The sequence below is a fragment of the Papaver somniferum genome, chromosome 6, assembly GCF_003573695.1.
Source record: "Papaver somniferum cultivar HN1 chromosome 6, ASM357369v1, whole genome shotgun sequence".
NCBI lineage: Eukaryota > Viridiplantae > Streptophyta > Magnoliopsida > Ranunculales > Papaveraceae > Papaver > Papaver somniferum.
In genome coordinates this window covers 167,501,783-167,517,907 of record NC_039363.1, presented here as the reverse complement: position 1 = coordinate 167,517,907, position 16,125 = coordinate 167,501,783, and the positions used below count along the sequence as shown (strand labels likewise).

At 36.6% G+C, this 16,125-nt stretch overlaps 1 protein-coding gene and 1 pseudogene across 5 annotated transcripts; one reads left to right on the top strand and one right to left on the bottom strand.

The window, feature by feature from the left end:
* The first annotated feature begins 1,828 nt into the window (after window positions 1-1,828).
* Window positions 1,829-10,959, top strand: LOC113290049 (phosphatidylinositol 3-kinase, root isoform). Of its 5 annotated transcripts, none has more exons than XR_003331342.1 (19): window positions 1,950-2,070; window positions 2,173-2,269; window positions 2,397-2,493; window positions 2,821-2,979; window positions 3,083-3,292; window positions 4,332-4,510; window positions 5,248-5,395; window positions 5,631-5,726; window positions 6,609-6,744; window positions 7,008-7,129; window positions 7,629-7,823; window positions 7,982-8,152; window positions 8,289-8,426; window positions 8,792-8,946; window positions 9,348-9,491; window positions 9,628-9,775; window positions 9,903-10,059; window positions 10,391-10,451; window positions 10,564-10,959. XR_003331342.1 is itself a non-coding variant. In XM_026539555.1 (18 exons), exons 1-17 carry the CDS (start codon window positions 1,950-1,952, stop codon window positions 10,038-10,040), a joined length of 2,454 nt encoding a protein of 817 aa, XP_026395340.1. In that variant the 5' UTR covers window positions 1,829-1,949; the 3' UTR covers window positions 10,041-10,059; window positions 10,394-10,562. The 5 variants fall into 5 exon arrangements, 2 of the variants coding, with proteins under 2 accessions (XP_026395340.1, XP_026395339.1); XR_003331341.1 differs by having other exon boundaries at window positions 10,394-10,451; window positions 10,564-10,958; XR_003331340.1 differs by having other exon boundaries at window positions 10,394-10,461; window positions 10,564-10,958.
* A 981-nt stretch (window positions 10,960-11,940) lies between these two features.
* Window positions 11,941-13,506, bottom strand: LOC113290050 (annotated as a pseudogene).
* Window positions 13,507-16,125: the final 2,619 nt, after the last annotated feature.

Below are 16,125 nucleotides of genomic sequence, written 5' to 3'. Positions count from 1 at the left end.
ACACCGAGACTTACTAACGTCTTAAAATATACACAGGTACAAACTGAATTTGGTTGTAAAGGATGACAAAGATAATGTATATTCACGGTGATGGGAAATATAACAAAAACGTTGATGAAATGCACTTCCAAAGAACATATACATCATCTGGACAATTAACTAAAGAACTTTTTTTTTTCGGTCTTAAGTAACCATGAATAGTTTTAAAAGATTAATTCTATTAATAGTAATGTTATAAAAGTATGGGAATCCTGAATCGATATAAGTTATTTATTGTATAATAAGTTGTAGTCTTTTTAAAGTATTTGGATATATTAACTAAGTTGTTGTTTTCTTCAATGTATTGTCACAAAGAAATAAAATATGTATACTTAAGACTAAAGGGAGAGGTTGAGCCGGGGCCGTAAGGCCCTGGTGATACCTAGTTTTCACTAAAAAAAAGACTTTTTTTTTTTCCAATACAAAACCAATGGGACGTTTGGCCGGCTTGGGCAGCCTGATTTAGCCGCAGATAGATTTTCAGAAAACAAAACTCAATTAAGATTACAATCCTGTTAAAGGGGCGGGATGATCCATTAGAGGGGCGGCAACCTAATAAGACAAAAAGGATCGTTACATGGTAATTCATGCCACCCCTTATCAAAAAAATATGGAATGACCAATTAACCCTTATTATTAATAATCAAGATAAGTGTTGATAATCAAGATTAATGTTGATAATTAATTTTCACTTATAATAACTCTAAAATCAGATTTTTAGAGTTGAAAAAAAAAGTTGTGAGGAGAAGAAAAAAGACATTTTTGTGAAACCCTAGATTTTGATTCACTCAACCAAAATGAGTGATTCCAATGACAAATTTGAGATGGGTGAATCTCTAAATTAGTTCCCATTAGCTTTTTGTCGCTCAAAATTATCTAAAGTACGTAAAAAATCGAAACTTTTAAAATTTCAGAAGAACTTACGGTTGGAATTTAGCTCGTTACCAACCGTAACTCTCAGTTACGGTTCCAAAAGTATCGAATACCAACCGTAACTGGTTCAATTTGGGGAAAACTCAATCGTAATACCAGTTACGGTTGGTAGAATGACAACATATATCAACCGTAACAAATTACGGTTGGTAACTAATGAATCAAGATCAACCGTAATTAACCTACGGTTGGTAAGGTTATTTGAGTTACAAGTCGTAACTCAAATACGGTTGGTAACAGTGATGCAATTACAAACCGTACGTAAAAAGAAAATGAAACATCCAGGACAACTTACGGTTCATAACTTAAGTAACGAGACCAACCGTAAGTAATTTACGGTTGAAATTTTTTTCGTAACTGAATATTTTATCTCAAAATCAAGAACTTACGGTTGGTATTTGAGTTAAATGAACCGTAACATCAACCAAATCTATAGTTACGGTTCCAATTGGAGTTATTACCAACCGTAACTCACATGCAACACAGAAATTTCAATTTTGATTTTGAAACCCTAATTTTTGATACAAAACTAACTTAAATCAAACACAATAAACAAAACCCCAACTGGGTCTTTTGGAAATATAGTTTTCAATCAACGATTATCAATTTTTCAAATCGCTGATTAATCGATGACGATGAAAATTTCAATTTTAATGGAGGAGGAGAAGAGAAGATGAAAAGAAAAACCCAAAAACTGTTTTGATTTTTCGGATTCCATTAGATCAAAAATAGAAGTAGGGTAATCTGGTCAATTTACACCCCTATAGGATATCTCCTAACCAATAAGAGGGACATTGCTATCACCCTTGCCGCCCCTCCAATGGAACATGCCGCCCTTTAACAGCCTTTTAACAGGATTGTAAGATTAAGAAAACAAAACAGTGGATTCGCCTCTTTTGATTAGCTCATATCCCCTTTCGGAAACCAAACCCTAATTATGGCTTCCTGAATTAAATTGTGGGGAAGAAGAAGAAGATATGACTGGGAATGAGTTTCGTTTCTTCTTGTCTTGTGATATTAATCTTCCAGTTACATTTAGAGTCGACAGTCTCGAAGGGAACTTGCCACCAATCAAGACTCCCGAAGATGAATATTTAGGTAATTTGTGTTTTGATTTGGTTTTTCAGTATTCAATTACTGGTTTAGTTAAGAAATTGATTTTAGGTAGCTGATTGAATTTTCTTTATAATTGGTTTGTAGAAATTGATTCCATTACTGACAAGAGAAAGGCTGAGTTATACGTCGAGTGTCAGTTATTCATTGATGGCGCTCCATTTGGTCTTTCAACCAGAACAAGGTTCCTAAATTACCTGTTTCATCATTTTTGCTTTATTAAGTTTTTTTTTTTAGTTCTATTGATGCCGAGGATCCCTATGTCTGTTAAGTGTGTCTTCTAACATATACTCTACTTGGTTAATATTTAGGTTAGAATCTTCAGGACAACCATACTGCTGGAATGAGCTCGTTACACTGAGTACCAAGTATCGGGATTTAACAGCACATTCTCAACTTGCATTAACAGTGAGTTATGCTCAATATCTTTGAGAGCGACGGGATAATATCCAAGCATTTCCGTTATTTGATTTACTGTTGCCAATGACTTGCACTCATCTTGCTGGACCTGTGACTAAATGTGTCTCTGGAACATCAAGGTGCTTGTAAACACAACAATTTGTGTGGGCTCAGAGGTGTAATATTAACAAATGGCACTGACTTACCGTGGCTTAGTTTTTTTCGTAGTTTTATTCTCTTAACTGGGAGACATATAATAAGCTACTCTTGCTTTCCCCCAAGTTCAGCATTAACCATTTATTTACCACCGACTTTCTTGGACTGTTGGACCTTCAGGTTTGGGATGTCTCTTGTGGGGAAGATGAAGGATTAGTTGGAGGTGCCACCATTCTTCTCTTTAACAGTAAAAAGCAACTTAAAACAGGAAAGCAGAAGCTTCGTCTCTGGCTAGGAAAAGAAGCTGATGGATCATATCCTACAACAACTCCTGGAAAGGTTTCTTGCTAATGCTATAATAGTTTTCTTGTTTATTTCAGTGCTACTGCCATATGTTTTTCTTCTGGCTGCATCACTTTTATCTTAATGGTACTCTGTACAGGTCCCCAGGCCTGATCGAGGAGAGTTGGAGCGTCTTGATAAACTCGTCAATAAGTATGAGAGAGGACAGATACAGCGCATTGATTGGCTGGACCGTCTTACATTTAAATCCATTGAGAAAGTTAAGGAAAAAGAAAGATATTCGAAAGGAAATTCACACTTGAGCCTAATCGTTGACTTCTGCAGTTTTGAACACAGAGTTGTTTTCCAGGTAGTATTTCTTATTATGCTGAATACATGCTTCAGTTTGCTGCTATCTAATTAGTGATACTTCTTTGGATGCTGAATACATGCTTGAACAACTTCATTAGTGTAATTTATAATTTAGTTAACTCATTAACATGTTTTCGCATCTGAGGGTGCTTTCCTTTTCGGCGCCTGTTGTATTATCTTTGGAAGAAGGTTTTAAGAAACTTACCTGTTTGAGAAATACTGAACCTCCGTATGTCCTGTCTGCTTATTTGAATGGTCAGTGTTTGTGATAGCATATCATCAAGCTAGGTGATTGGATACCCTTGGAATCCAAACTGATAGAAGAAGACATAATCGCAATTAGTTTCTGTTCAAATCTTGGCATTCCCTTACATAAACTAATAGCAAAAATAGCAACTAGCCATAGAGAAAATATTCGACAAAAACCTTAGTCCCCTTTTGTTCATGACCAAATTGTTTTGTTCAAAGCACAGAAGTCTAGGACTTTTTGTTAAACTAGAAAGAACTGAAACTATTAATGGAGGAAGTCAATTAGAAACCAGACATTTAACGTTTGAAGTGCTTGAAATTTCTTATTGGACCAAAAATACTCTAGAAAGAGAAACAGAGAGGTCAGGTGACTCAACGAAAAGAAGAGAAGAGTCAGAAGACCTCAGAACAATTGCAAGGAAAGAAGAGGAATAGCTAGATATTCTATCTTTCTCCTTATGAGATTTTGATTAGATTGGTCAAGTTAAACTATAAATTTATGGTAGTTAGTCTTTTTAAATCTGTAAATTGATGCATAAAATTCCGATGTATGCATATTTTGAAGGAGCACTCTGGGATGTCTGGAGCAGACTTATTATGATGGTGTTCATGCATTTCTTCTTCTCATAGAAGTGAAATATTTCATAAAGTTGTACTTCCATACTTATAATGTTTCCTTCAACATTTCGTTATATATGTCTTTGATTTTTAGATGAATCTTTCAGGGTTTTTCTTCTGCTTGTTGTATGTGTAGTGTAATCATAGTTCTTTTGAAAATATATATTCAGGAGTCTGGAGCAAATTTTTTGTCACCATCTCCTGTATCTTCAACAAATGAGCTCGTTACTGTGTGGGACCCTGAGGTAGGAAGGATAAATCCTTCTGAGCATAAGCAGCTCAAGTTAGCAAGAAGTTTGACTCGTGGAATCATCGACAGAGATCTCAAACCGAGCATTAACGAAAGAAAGTAAGTCGATGACCATGCTAGTGCATAACCAGGATGCTTGTCATTCCATTATCAAATAAGTTTGGGATGATGTACTGTTGCATTCTTTTTCGCTGTGTTATTCATTTCGAATTTGTATTGCTGCATAAACCACTACTCTGGCACTAGCACTCATGTCTGACAGTGGTGGACGCAGCAGTGATCCCACATCCTCCCAGAGAACAAGTTAAGCAGCTGGGGTTTCACAAAATACTAAGAAGATGAAATAAGAAGAAAACTAAGGTCCACCTAGTTTCTATGCAAGCAAATACATATATAACGATTTATATATAATATACTTAGATACAAGGCCGTGTTGAGCACCCCGAAACGGTGTTTGTCATTGTCGAACACACACTGTACCATAATCGAACAACGACGTTTTTTTTTGCCATTTTAAATAGTGACGATTCTCAATCGAGCGTGTTTGTGTTTCAAATGTAGATTTTTTAACCTGTAGCATTATAATGAATGAAAAAGGTGCTGAATTTTACCATGGTAGATAGAGCGTTGCAAATTTGATCTTGTACTGACTGATGTATTTGTATCCTTTCCTGGAAAAGCAAAAAAACTGATGCCTAAAAAAGCTACCTTTTCTGTTTGGTTTGGTGATTTCTTTTACTGCAGTTGTTGCTTTCTTATCAGTTATGTCAGTGTCATATGGATTATGTTAACTAAATTTTGAAGTGAACTTTTTAACTTAACTCTTCTTTTTTTAGGTCGATCCAGAAAGTACTCAAGTACCCCCCAACATGGAATTTGAGTGGAGATGAGAGGCAACTATTGTGGAAATTTAGGTTTTACTTGTTGTCTGAGAAGAGGGCCCTAACCAAGTTCCTACGCTGTGTTGAATGGAGTGATATTCAGGTCAGGAGTCTGTTTTTTTCTTTTTTCACATCAATCTGTTCTGATATTTCTCAAATGCATATATTCTTTTGATCAGCTGTACCATTTCTGTTCCACATGAATCTCTTGTACAGTTGTATTTGTACTTCATTTCTAAGGTTTAGAGAGTTAATTGTGATTTTTTTTATTACACAATATAAGCCTTAATCTGTTGGAATGCTAGCCGTTATATTTACACTGTTGTTGGGCATTTCAGGAAGCAAAGCAGGCCCTTGAACTGATGGGAAAATGGGAGACGATTGATGTATGTGATGCATTGGAGCTTCTATCTCCTGTTTTCGAAAGCGAAGAGGTAAGGTATTAAGGAGTTAACCTCCAATTTACTTTTTAGGTGTCAAGTTTCCTTTTTAATGGAGTTCAAAACATTCCTTTATTTAACGCCATGATTCGTAAATGATTTGTACAAGAACATTGATATTGACCAAGTACCTATTTAAAGTCCCTGTATTCTCCCAGTTTTCGGCACAATGAGGTTCTTTACCTTTTAACCAGCACTCTTTGCATTTACACACTTCTTCAAACTTGAAATGTACACACTACACATGACCAATGAGTAAATGTAATAACGGAAGACCCTTAAACCCTTAGCTTTCCTTACACCTTCACATATCCCATACTACATGAGAACATGCCATGGACTCACTACTTAAGAGAATCAGTAAAACTTCAAGGAAATATCATAGAGGACATCATGAATTTGATTTCTTCACCATAATTATCATACTCAAATGTTATGATGAAAAGTTTATATTCGAAAACGTCTTTTTTCGTTAGTGTGATGACTGAAAATTGCTTGTACAATACCTGAACACGTACAATAGCTGGCGCATTTTGATTATTAGCAGTTTAAAGGGTCTAGGAAGAATGATTTACTTAAGACAGGGAACTCTATCATCTATTATATTCCCAGGCATCACAAGAATCTTTGTTAAATTCACTTTGTATTATAAAATCGGGGTTGAGCCATTATTATCTACAAAGTTTTTTACACTGGGAAAATTGCTTCCTTAGAAGATCTGTGGATGTGATTGATCTTCCATAGTTTTAATTTTTCTTTGAGTTCCATTATCTGGTACTTTTCACGATATTCACTAATATGACAAAATAATTAGACTAACTCTGGAAAACACAAGTTTCTGACCTTTAATGTACCATTCCATGTTTCTGTCAACAGGTGCGTGCATATGCTGTAAGTGTGCTTGAGAGAGCTGATGATGAAGAGCTCCAATGTTATTTACTTCAGTTAGTGCAAGCTCTTCGCTTTGAGCGGTCTGATAAATCTCGCTTAAGTCATTTCCTTGTGAAACGCTGTATGTAACCATATCTTTCTTAAAACCATGAAGGGCCAAGTGGAAAACTCTAGGCCCATTAATCAGCGCCGAGACACTAGTTGGAACTCTAGGGACCTTAAAGTCTAATCAGACACTACTTAGCACCTCTTTACACAGCTGATTAGTGAAAATTTTCTGGGCCCCTAGCACCCGCCTATAGAATTTCGCAGCACAAAGCTAATTTATGTTTCTGCAGCTACCCAATTGGTATCACCCTAACAAGAACGTTTATAATTTTGCAGCGTTGTGCAACATTGAGCTGGCTAGCTTTCTCCGTTGGTATGTGGCAGTGGAACTTAATGATCCTGCATATGCAAAGCGATTTTACTGTACCAATGAGATCCTGGAAGACAATATGATGAAAGTGCGTTATCTATCTCTTCTATTATTACATTAGTCATTAGCATCAGAAGTTACTTGTTTTAGTGCTGGGATTTGAATCTGCACTTTGGCATATGTGAAAGTTTACCACCTACAGCAACAGAGGAAAAAAAACACTTGACAGTGAACTTAGAATCCATGTACCATGTCTTACTTGTCGCAGAACATTGAACAAATATCTGTATTATAAAAGGCAGGACATAGAGTATCTATATGTGCAAGAAGGCATCGTCCCCCACACCACAACCCTGTCTGTACTCCATGTTTCTATGCTTACTTATTTTTTGATTTAGGATTACCTTGTTTCAAAATTGAAATTGATTTTCTCAGACTTCATAACAAGGATAGCATCACAGTAGTTCAAGTGTTTCATGTGCAATAAATCTTCAAGTACAAAAAGAATATCTGACCTATGAAATTTAAAAATCTTAGTTTTCTCCACGATGTAGTTCTAATTTCGTTAACAACATTTATCGGAACAGTTATCAGCGGGCATAAATGGCGATGAAGATGGCTTAAAGTTGTGGCGGAGTCTGGTGCATCAGACAGAACTGACTGCTCAGTTAGTTAACATATCAAGGGAGGTGAGGAATGTACGTGGTGGGACTCAGAAGAAAATTGAAAAGCTAAGACAACTGCTATCTGGTCTTCTTAGCGAGCTTACCCATTTTGAAGAGGTACAGATTCTCTTCCATTTATTTGGGATACCTTGTCTGCTTTTTGTTTGTTTTACGTTTGTACGCATGATGTCAGCTTTGGATACCATATATACTTGTCTTAATAATGTTCAAATTCATGGAGGTACATACTGTTAATTTCTTTCCTACATTTTCAGCCGATTCGGTCTCCACTTACACCTGGTGTGCTCATTAGTGGGATTATACCAGCAGAGTCATCAATATTTAAAAGTGCGCTGCATCCTTTACGACTTACTTTCCGCACTACAACTGGTGGATGCTGCAAAATCATATTTAAAAAAGGGGACGATATTCGTCAAGATCAACTGGTAGTTGCTGCTTCGTTTCTTGCAGCTTTAATCAGCTTTTCCTGAGTTTTAAAGACCATTCAGTGCGCTTTTCTCGTTTTGATATGCTTGCTTCTTATCTATGATTAACCAATCAATGTTAATGTTAAATTATTAGGTCATTCAGATGGTTTCCCTCATGGATCGGTTGCTGAAATTGGAGAATCTTGACTTACATTTAACTCCATATAGAGTACTTGCAACTGGACAAGATGAAGGAATGATGGAATTCATCCCATCAAGTTCATTAGCTCAGGTAAAATGATTATCTATCTGGTCTTTCCCTTGCAGTGCGTGCATCTGTAAATGAAGATGTTCATGGTACGCTGTAGTTTTGGCTGTCAGATCTCAATCAACTGGTAGACAGCCTCATATAGCTCATTCCATATTTTGCTCCATTACAACTTCCACATTTGAAAAGTTTCACAGAATTACATGTGATTTTGTTGATTTTCCGTCTGTGTTTGACCTTTTAACTAATTTAGCCTTCTCTGAATCATTTGTATGTCTCTTGTGCTTCAACTCATCTAGTAATCTTACTATGCAATTTTCATATCACCTATTATATATAAACATCTCATATAGATTGTTGAGTACTGATTTTTCCTTTACCTCTTCTAGATTTTATCAGAGAATCGTAGCATTGTAAGCTATTTGCAAAAGTTTCACCCTGACGAAGATGGACCATTTGGGATAACAGCTACTTGTCTTGATACCTTTATAAAAAGCTGTGCTGGGTATTCTGTTATTACGTACATACTGGGGATTGGTGACAGGTAATTACTAGCTGACTTTGATATTCACAAGGTGGCAAAATTGTAGAAATGGGTTTGAAATTAGGATTAGTGAAAATTCCTGCAGAACCTTGGAGCTTCGATCTTGAATAGTCTTTGAATCTTAACCGAGCTAACAAAGTAGTGATTCTAAAATAGCTTTGGACTCCGTGTTTGACTTTTTTTTATACGGGAAGGCAAGGGAACCAGATACTGAACCTCACAAGCCTTGATATGAATCCATTCCTTTATTCCTCAGAATGCTGTACCAGAGGACTGCGCACGGATGAAAATGAGCTATCTTACTTGAAATTAGCTGCAGGATTAATTTTATGTGAAGATTGTCTCAGTGTGGTGGTTCCACTTTCCACATGTCAATAATATTGTTCTTTGTTTTCTTGTAGGCATCTAGACAATCTTCTCCTTAGGGATGATGGACGCCTTTTCCATGTTGATTTCGGTTTTATCCTGGGCAAAGATCCTAAACCGTTTCCACCACCAATGAAACTTTGCAAAGAGATGGTTGAGGCTATGGGTGGTGCAGAGAGGTATTGTTTTTTTTCCTATATACACGTAACTTATATCACTTACAATTTTTCCCCTTTCCGCTACACAGTTCTATTTTATGTATATATTATGCTGATTAAGGTTTCTTTGTTCTGTTATATGTTTCTATGCATTCAGCCAATACTACACGAGGTTCAAATCATATTGTTGTGAAGCGTATAACATCCTCAGGAAGTCCAGCAACCTAATATTAAATTTGTTTTATTTGATGGCGGGTTCCAACATTCCTGACATAGCTTCCGATCCTGAAAAAGGAATTCTTAAGGTTGGCAATGTTTCTCACATTTCACTCTATTTTCGCAGTCTTTCCTACCTTAAGAAAATTATTACTATTATTTGTTTGTTATTATAATCCATTCCTTGGTCTGTTCTTTACTATAACTATTATTTAGCTTCAAGAGAAGTTTCGGTTGGACTTGGACGACGAAGCTGCAATACATTTTTTCCAGGATCTAATCAATGAGAGTGTTAGTGCTTTGTTCCCTCAAATGGTTGAGACCATTCATCGTTGGGCTCAGTATTGGCGTTGATACCTTTGTACCCCACCTGGTATGTTATTCTTTTGATCCTGCATGGAACCTTTTCCTACTTGTTGATTTTTAACTGTTCTCGAAAAAAATCGCAAGTAATGTTTTTGGAATGTCAGTGGTTATGCAACCACTCGAATGGAACCAAAATCCCACAATGACAATGGTTTTTAACACCTATGAGACCACATCTTGTCACCTTCATGACTCCCTTTTGTAGAGTCTAAAATATCGGCTCCTCCAATATTCTTGGGCACAATGAAATGATAAAGTTATTACTGGACCACTAAATATTTGCATCGATATATTTCGTCGTTCTTCTATTTTTCTTAACCTTGTTCTTCTTTTACTAGCAGATGAAAGGCATTTGGAGAATCATCATCTCTTGGACCAAAGTGGCTCTGTGTAATACATGTATATAATGGTTATTTGTTAAACTTTATATCGTTATCCTCAACTGTGTTCATATGGTTTGTCCTTCAATTATATTATTTTAAAGTTTATACGCATTTTTGGTTTCTCATAGATCACATTGTATGCTTTCTGGTCTTATGGTGTTCATTCGTACCTGAATAACGGCTTAAACTACCTGAATAACGGCGTAAACTAAAAGCCAAGTACATCAACAAACTAGAGCCTTAACTTGTATATCAGACGCGAATCTGATAAAGTCGTCGTGGAACAGTTGCTGGACTAACTTGTTGAGATTCTTTCTAGTCATTGTGACTAACCTGCAACAATAAGTGTAGAGCCCCACTCCTAGTACCTGAACCAGTTCTTTCATTATGTTATCTATTATTGACAATCTTTTTTACTTCTTGATTTTTTTTTTTTTAAGATAGACTCGGATGTTGTTGGTTCAAATGAATTTGTACCGTAGTCCTCTGGATGTTCGTCTGAAAATTAATTTGTTTGTTATTATTGGAGTTGTGAATGTAAAAAGTTTTGGGGAAGTTCCTTTCTAGGTCCAGATTTCTAGTCAGCTGAACATGTTTCTGTTATTGTCAACAAATAGGTTAGGTCACTGGGGAACCAAACTCAATTGAAGGCATTACAATTTACTACACGTTACCCACTAGTATTGACAAGCACTAAATTGGGAGCTGAACCTCCTTGATTAACACTAATAAATCTTAATGACCTCAATTTAAATGTTTTCCCTTTTTGTAGTAATCTTTTTAATGTACTTTCTTAAACATCCAAGATTCCAAATGGAATAAAGAGAACTTTGTGCAGTTCTTTTCCCCGATCACCTTAACACCATGTTTGTTTGCACCATATGTTTTCTAATTTGAATTAGATCTGATTCGACCTCCTCACACGTTTTTGAGTCAAATGAGTTGGATCTAACTCAAAAAATAAACATATTGAGGCAGATCCAGATGAGTCAAGTAATTCAGTCAGATCTAGACGACTCAGATGAGTAAGGTGCTAGTTCCAGAAAACCTATTTGAAGCCTAACGAGCTTTGTTGTCAATGCTGAGTTGATTTCATAAAGTTGGACGATTTTCTTAGATTTTTTTTCAAATAATTGATTTCCTTTCCAATTCACTAGGTCTTTCTACTATTTTCGTCCCTTAAAATTATAAAATTATAGTACCTCTGTTTTAAAAAGTTGGCTGATTTCATGTACAAATCACACATAAAACGAGCCTTTTTTTTTGCTCGATAAATATAAAACGAACCTATTATTTAGAAACGGAGGGAGTAGTGTTCTTTCAGTCAATGAGTCACTTCAAATAAACAAGAAATCACATGGTATAAGAGAATCAAAAGGCACCACAACAAAGTGTAAGTAAAATGAAACAAACCATGCTTTACAAACACTTGAAAGATGGACAATCAAGTACTAGCTAGCACAATATATACTTGCTACAGGACCAAGAAGAAGTCATTGATTTGGCTAGACGGGGACTGATGGCGTAGCATCTACATCTTCATTTTCCCCAGCCATTTCTTCAAGCGATTTTCCTTTCGATTCAGGCACCAAGAACGTGAATAACATCCCTAAGAAGTTGATGCAGCCAAGCACTATCAATGAATTCTTAATTCCAATACCAGGTGGATCCCCTGCATCAGTGTTTGCACTGTCCTGGCTCTGTGCTGCATATAAGAACCCAAACGCACCAATAATTGCACCAGCTTTCCCTGCAGCTGCTGATATACCGTGACAAGTAGAACGCAACCTAGCTGGAAAGATTTCGGCTGGTACGACAAATGTAGTACTGTTAGGTCCGAAATTTGCAAAGAAAAATGTCAACGCATACATAATTATGAAAACAATTCTGTTTTCTCTTTGTTTCCAGTGATTGTAAGGAAATGCCAGAGCGAACATGAATACTGTCATGAAAAAGAAACCCATCATCTGAATTGCAAATCTCCCAATAATATCAACATCAATAAAAGCCACTGTAAACCAGTATCCGGGAACTGTCCCACAAAGCGCAATCAAAGTCTGTGCCCTTGCAATTTTGTAGACTTCTTCAATTGCGTTCATGGTTTTTGCTGGAGGAATCCATCCAACTGCGCTAAATATGTCTTTCTGAAACAAATTTGAGCTGTAAAAAGCTATGTCAAGTAAGAACCAAGTACTGGTGGTTCCAAGTAAATGAAGTCCGTGTCTGTGAAGGAACTGTTTAGAGAACAACGCGAATGAATTCCTTGCGTCGTTTGTTATTTGCTCAATTTTTTCTTGTTCTTCTTGGATTTCAAGCCTGTCTCGCATTCTTGGCTACTAGAGCAGTGTATCGAGCTGTTTCAGGCATTTTCATTCGCCAATAGTAAGTTAAAGCCGTAGGAATTGCGCCAAACATTAATATAATTCGCCATATATAATCAGCCTCTGGCCCAGTTGAAGTAGAAGCATTGGCTTCATAACTTGGTGCAGAAAAGTTGGCTTTAAAAGCAGCAGAAACTATAAGCGCCACAATTCCACCAGCTAAAATTCAGAAACCTTGCATCGCAAAAACAGCAGCAATGAAAGCTCCGCGTGTTTTCTTGTTGGCGTATTCAGACATTATCGTTGCAGAAAGCGGGTAGTCACCACCAATACCGAAACCAAGCCAGAACCGAAAGAAGCAAAGGTGGCAATCACTCCTTTAGCGTGCTTACCGAAAGATAAACCAGAAGCAATGGAACAGATTACCATGATCATCAGTGTCATACCGTAAACTTTTTTTCGCCCCATTTTATCACCAAGCCAACCGAAGAAAAGCTGACCAGTGAGAGTACCGACAAGAGCAACACCATTAACGGCAGCAGCAACATTTGGAGGCAGGGAACCGGGATTCGGGGCGCCATCAACATGGTAGTAAATTCGACCCAGCAATTTAGTGACTAGCGAGATGCAAAAGAGATCGTAGGCATCTGTGAAAAAACCCATACCCGCAATTACTATTGCGGTGAAATGGTACAATTGTGTTTTTGGTAGATCAAGTGCGTTGAGCACTTCTAGTTGTTGCCTAGCCATTATTGCTCACTGTAGTGCAATGGCCAACCGATCTCTTTGACAAGTCTTGAAACTTCCTGCAAAATTTAGACTCAAGAATACAAATCAAAAACAGCTAAGTTAATATTTTACGCCGGACAGGAAAGACACCAAGAAAGTTATCATTACTCCTGCCTCTTCCTTTCTCCTTGTAGTATTGCGAACAGCTACTTTGTAAGAAAGATGGAGTAGTGCAATTAATCGCAGTGGGGGTATTTAATGTGTATAGGAGGGAATTTCATTCAGGAATCTATTGGGATCTCAATCGGCATATTACCCTCCTCAACATTTTAATACTCAGTGGCGGAGCTGGAAACTTAACTTGGGAGTGGCTTTGGGCTTTTAGGGGTGGCTTAAGCCTATTATTTGGGCTTGTTTTTATAAACTCAACTAAAGAATTCCAACTAAATTAGGTAGGGAAAAAAAAGAATGATTTTTTAGTGACCATGGTTTTTTTTGAGGGGATCATGGTTTTATTAGGCTACCTTCCTTATAGTGATAAGGGGTGTCCTAAAACGTTGAAATGACTAACCTACCCTTAACCTAATTTAATTTAAAACCAACCTAATAACTACATATATATATATATATATATAACCACCACCTCCTCCCACCACCACCGCCCACCACCACCACCTCCAATTATCACCACCATCAACCACCGATTCCACCACCACCACCACCTATTTAAGAAATGTAACAACATCAATGCAATCACAATTAAGTTCGGTTACATAATAATTTTATCGAGTATAAAAGACGCCAGCCGCAACCTGATTCTGCCATGGGACCACTCCGGAGGTATTTTCCAACAAACCCTTCGCTTTAATTTGATTTTGATTGCTTCAATCGAATAGAAATCATCAAAATAGGGTTTTAATAGGAGTTACAGAGCCATGTTCGGTTAGGTCGATTTTCCAAAAAACCCCAGTTTACTAACCGAACTTCTTGAAAATGAAGAACATGAAGAACAGTTCGGTTCTATTGGATTTAGAACTAAATCATCGAACTCTCTGTTCGGTTGTTTCGCAAAAAAATTTAAAATTACAAAGTAACCGAACTCCATCCTTAGAACCGAAAAAAAAACAAATCCAGTCTAACCGAACTATGTTGTTGTGGCCACTATGTTGAGTTCCAAAATAACCGAACTTAGCCAATAGAGTTCGGTTTGTTCGCAAAATTTTTTAAAACTACAAAGTAACCGAACTTAGCCAATAGATGCTGGAACTTCATATTTTTTTTTTGTTTGTTAGGTTACTACAAAGTAACCGAACTTAGCCAATAGATGCTGGAACTTCATATTTTTTTTTGTTTGTTAAGTTTGGTAACTTCACAATTTTATCGCAGAAACCGAACTCAGAGTTTGGTTGGTTAGCTGTTAGGTTCAAGTTTGTGAAAGAACCGAACTTTGTAAACTTATATACTCTTATATTACGTAAAGTTCGGTTAGATCAAAAGTGCATGCAGTTTGCAAACCAACCGAACTTTGTACACCAAAGTTCGGTTAGTTGAGAACCAACCGAACATAACGCTGTAACTCCTAGAAATTATTAGAGAGTTCGGTAACCTGCGTGTTTGGAACAAGTAACCGAACTACACTTTCAGATGAGTTCGGTTACTTGTTCATCTCACGGGGCAACCTAACTACAGCTTCAGATGAGTTCGGTTACTTGTTCTTCATATAAAGTAACCGAACTACAACTTCATATGAGTTCGGTTACTTATTCATCATATAAAGTAACCGAACTGTTCAAAATCCAGTTCAAATCCGGATCATTTTGAAGATTAACAAATATTCTAGGAGATGATGGAGATGAAGAATCAGATGAGTTTTCATCATTTGAATATTCAAACTTAGTGAATTGGAAAAAAAAATTATTTTCCATCTTTTTCTCCTTCATCTTCTCTAATTCTACTCTCTCGATAATTCTACTCAACTAATAATAAACCCATCTTTTAATTTAATCTCACTAATTGTTTTTAACTAAATCATTCACTAATCATAACCTAAAGTTAATTAAGAGGGTAGATTAAGTATTAAATAAATAATTAGATATGGGGTGACCTAGAATTACTTCTAATGCCTTTACCCAAAATAAAACCATGGTCCCCCAAAAAAACCATGGTCCCCAAAAATCGTTCAAAAAAAAAGGTTTATTGGGCTTTTGGGGGTGGTTTAAGCCAGCCCTAGTCTGGTTGTAGTTCCGCCCCTGATACTACTCCCTCAGTACCTATTATATATGCGGAATTTTGAATTTCCTGTGTACCACTAGATAGGCGGAGTCCTATTTTTAAGATGAATTTTTTCACAAATACCCTTATTTATTGTCCATGGAAAATTGTGTTAGTAATAAGACAAAGGGTAAAACAAGAAAAAACATGAAAAATGATGAATTTCAGGTAATTTTCTTAATCTAAGAGATTTGGTCCCTCCGCCTATATATGTGGTACTGAGGGAAGTAGTATATTTGTATATAGATATCAAAGAGTCCAAATTCAACCTTAAATTCGCACACGTATACGTACACATACCTCAGTCTTCACCAATTTAGTATTCGTATAAAGACCAAAGAGTCAATAATGCATCTTCCACAACGCGTT

What these genes read in the sequence shown, in the direction of transcription:
- LOC113290049 (XM_026539555.1), top strand. Translation starts at nt 1,950, where the DNA reads ATGACTGGGAATGAGTTTCGTTTCTTCTTGTCTTGTGATATTAATCTT. An exon ending in TTGAATGGAGTGATATTCAG is followed by an intron (nt 5,396 to 5,630) that starts GTCAGGAGTCTG and finishes TGGGCATTTCAG; the next exon opens with GAAGCAAAGCAGGCCCTTGA. An exon ending in GCTATGGGTGGTGCAGAGAG is followed by an intron (nt 9,492 to 9,627) that starts GTATTGTTTTTT and finishes CTATGCATTCAG; the next exon opens with CCAATACTACACGAGGTTCA.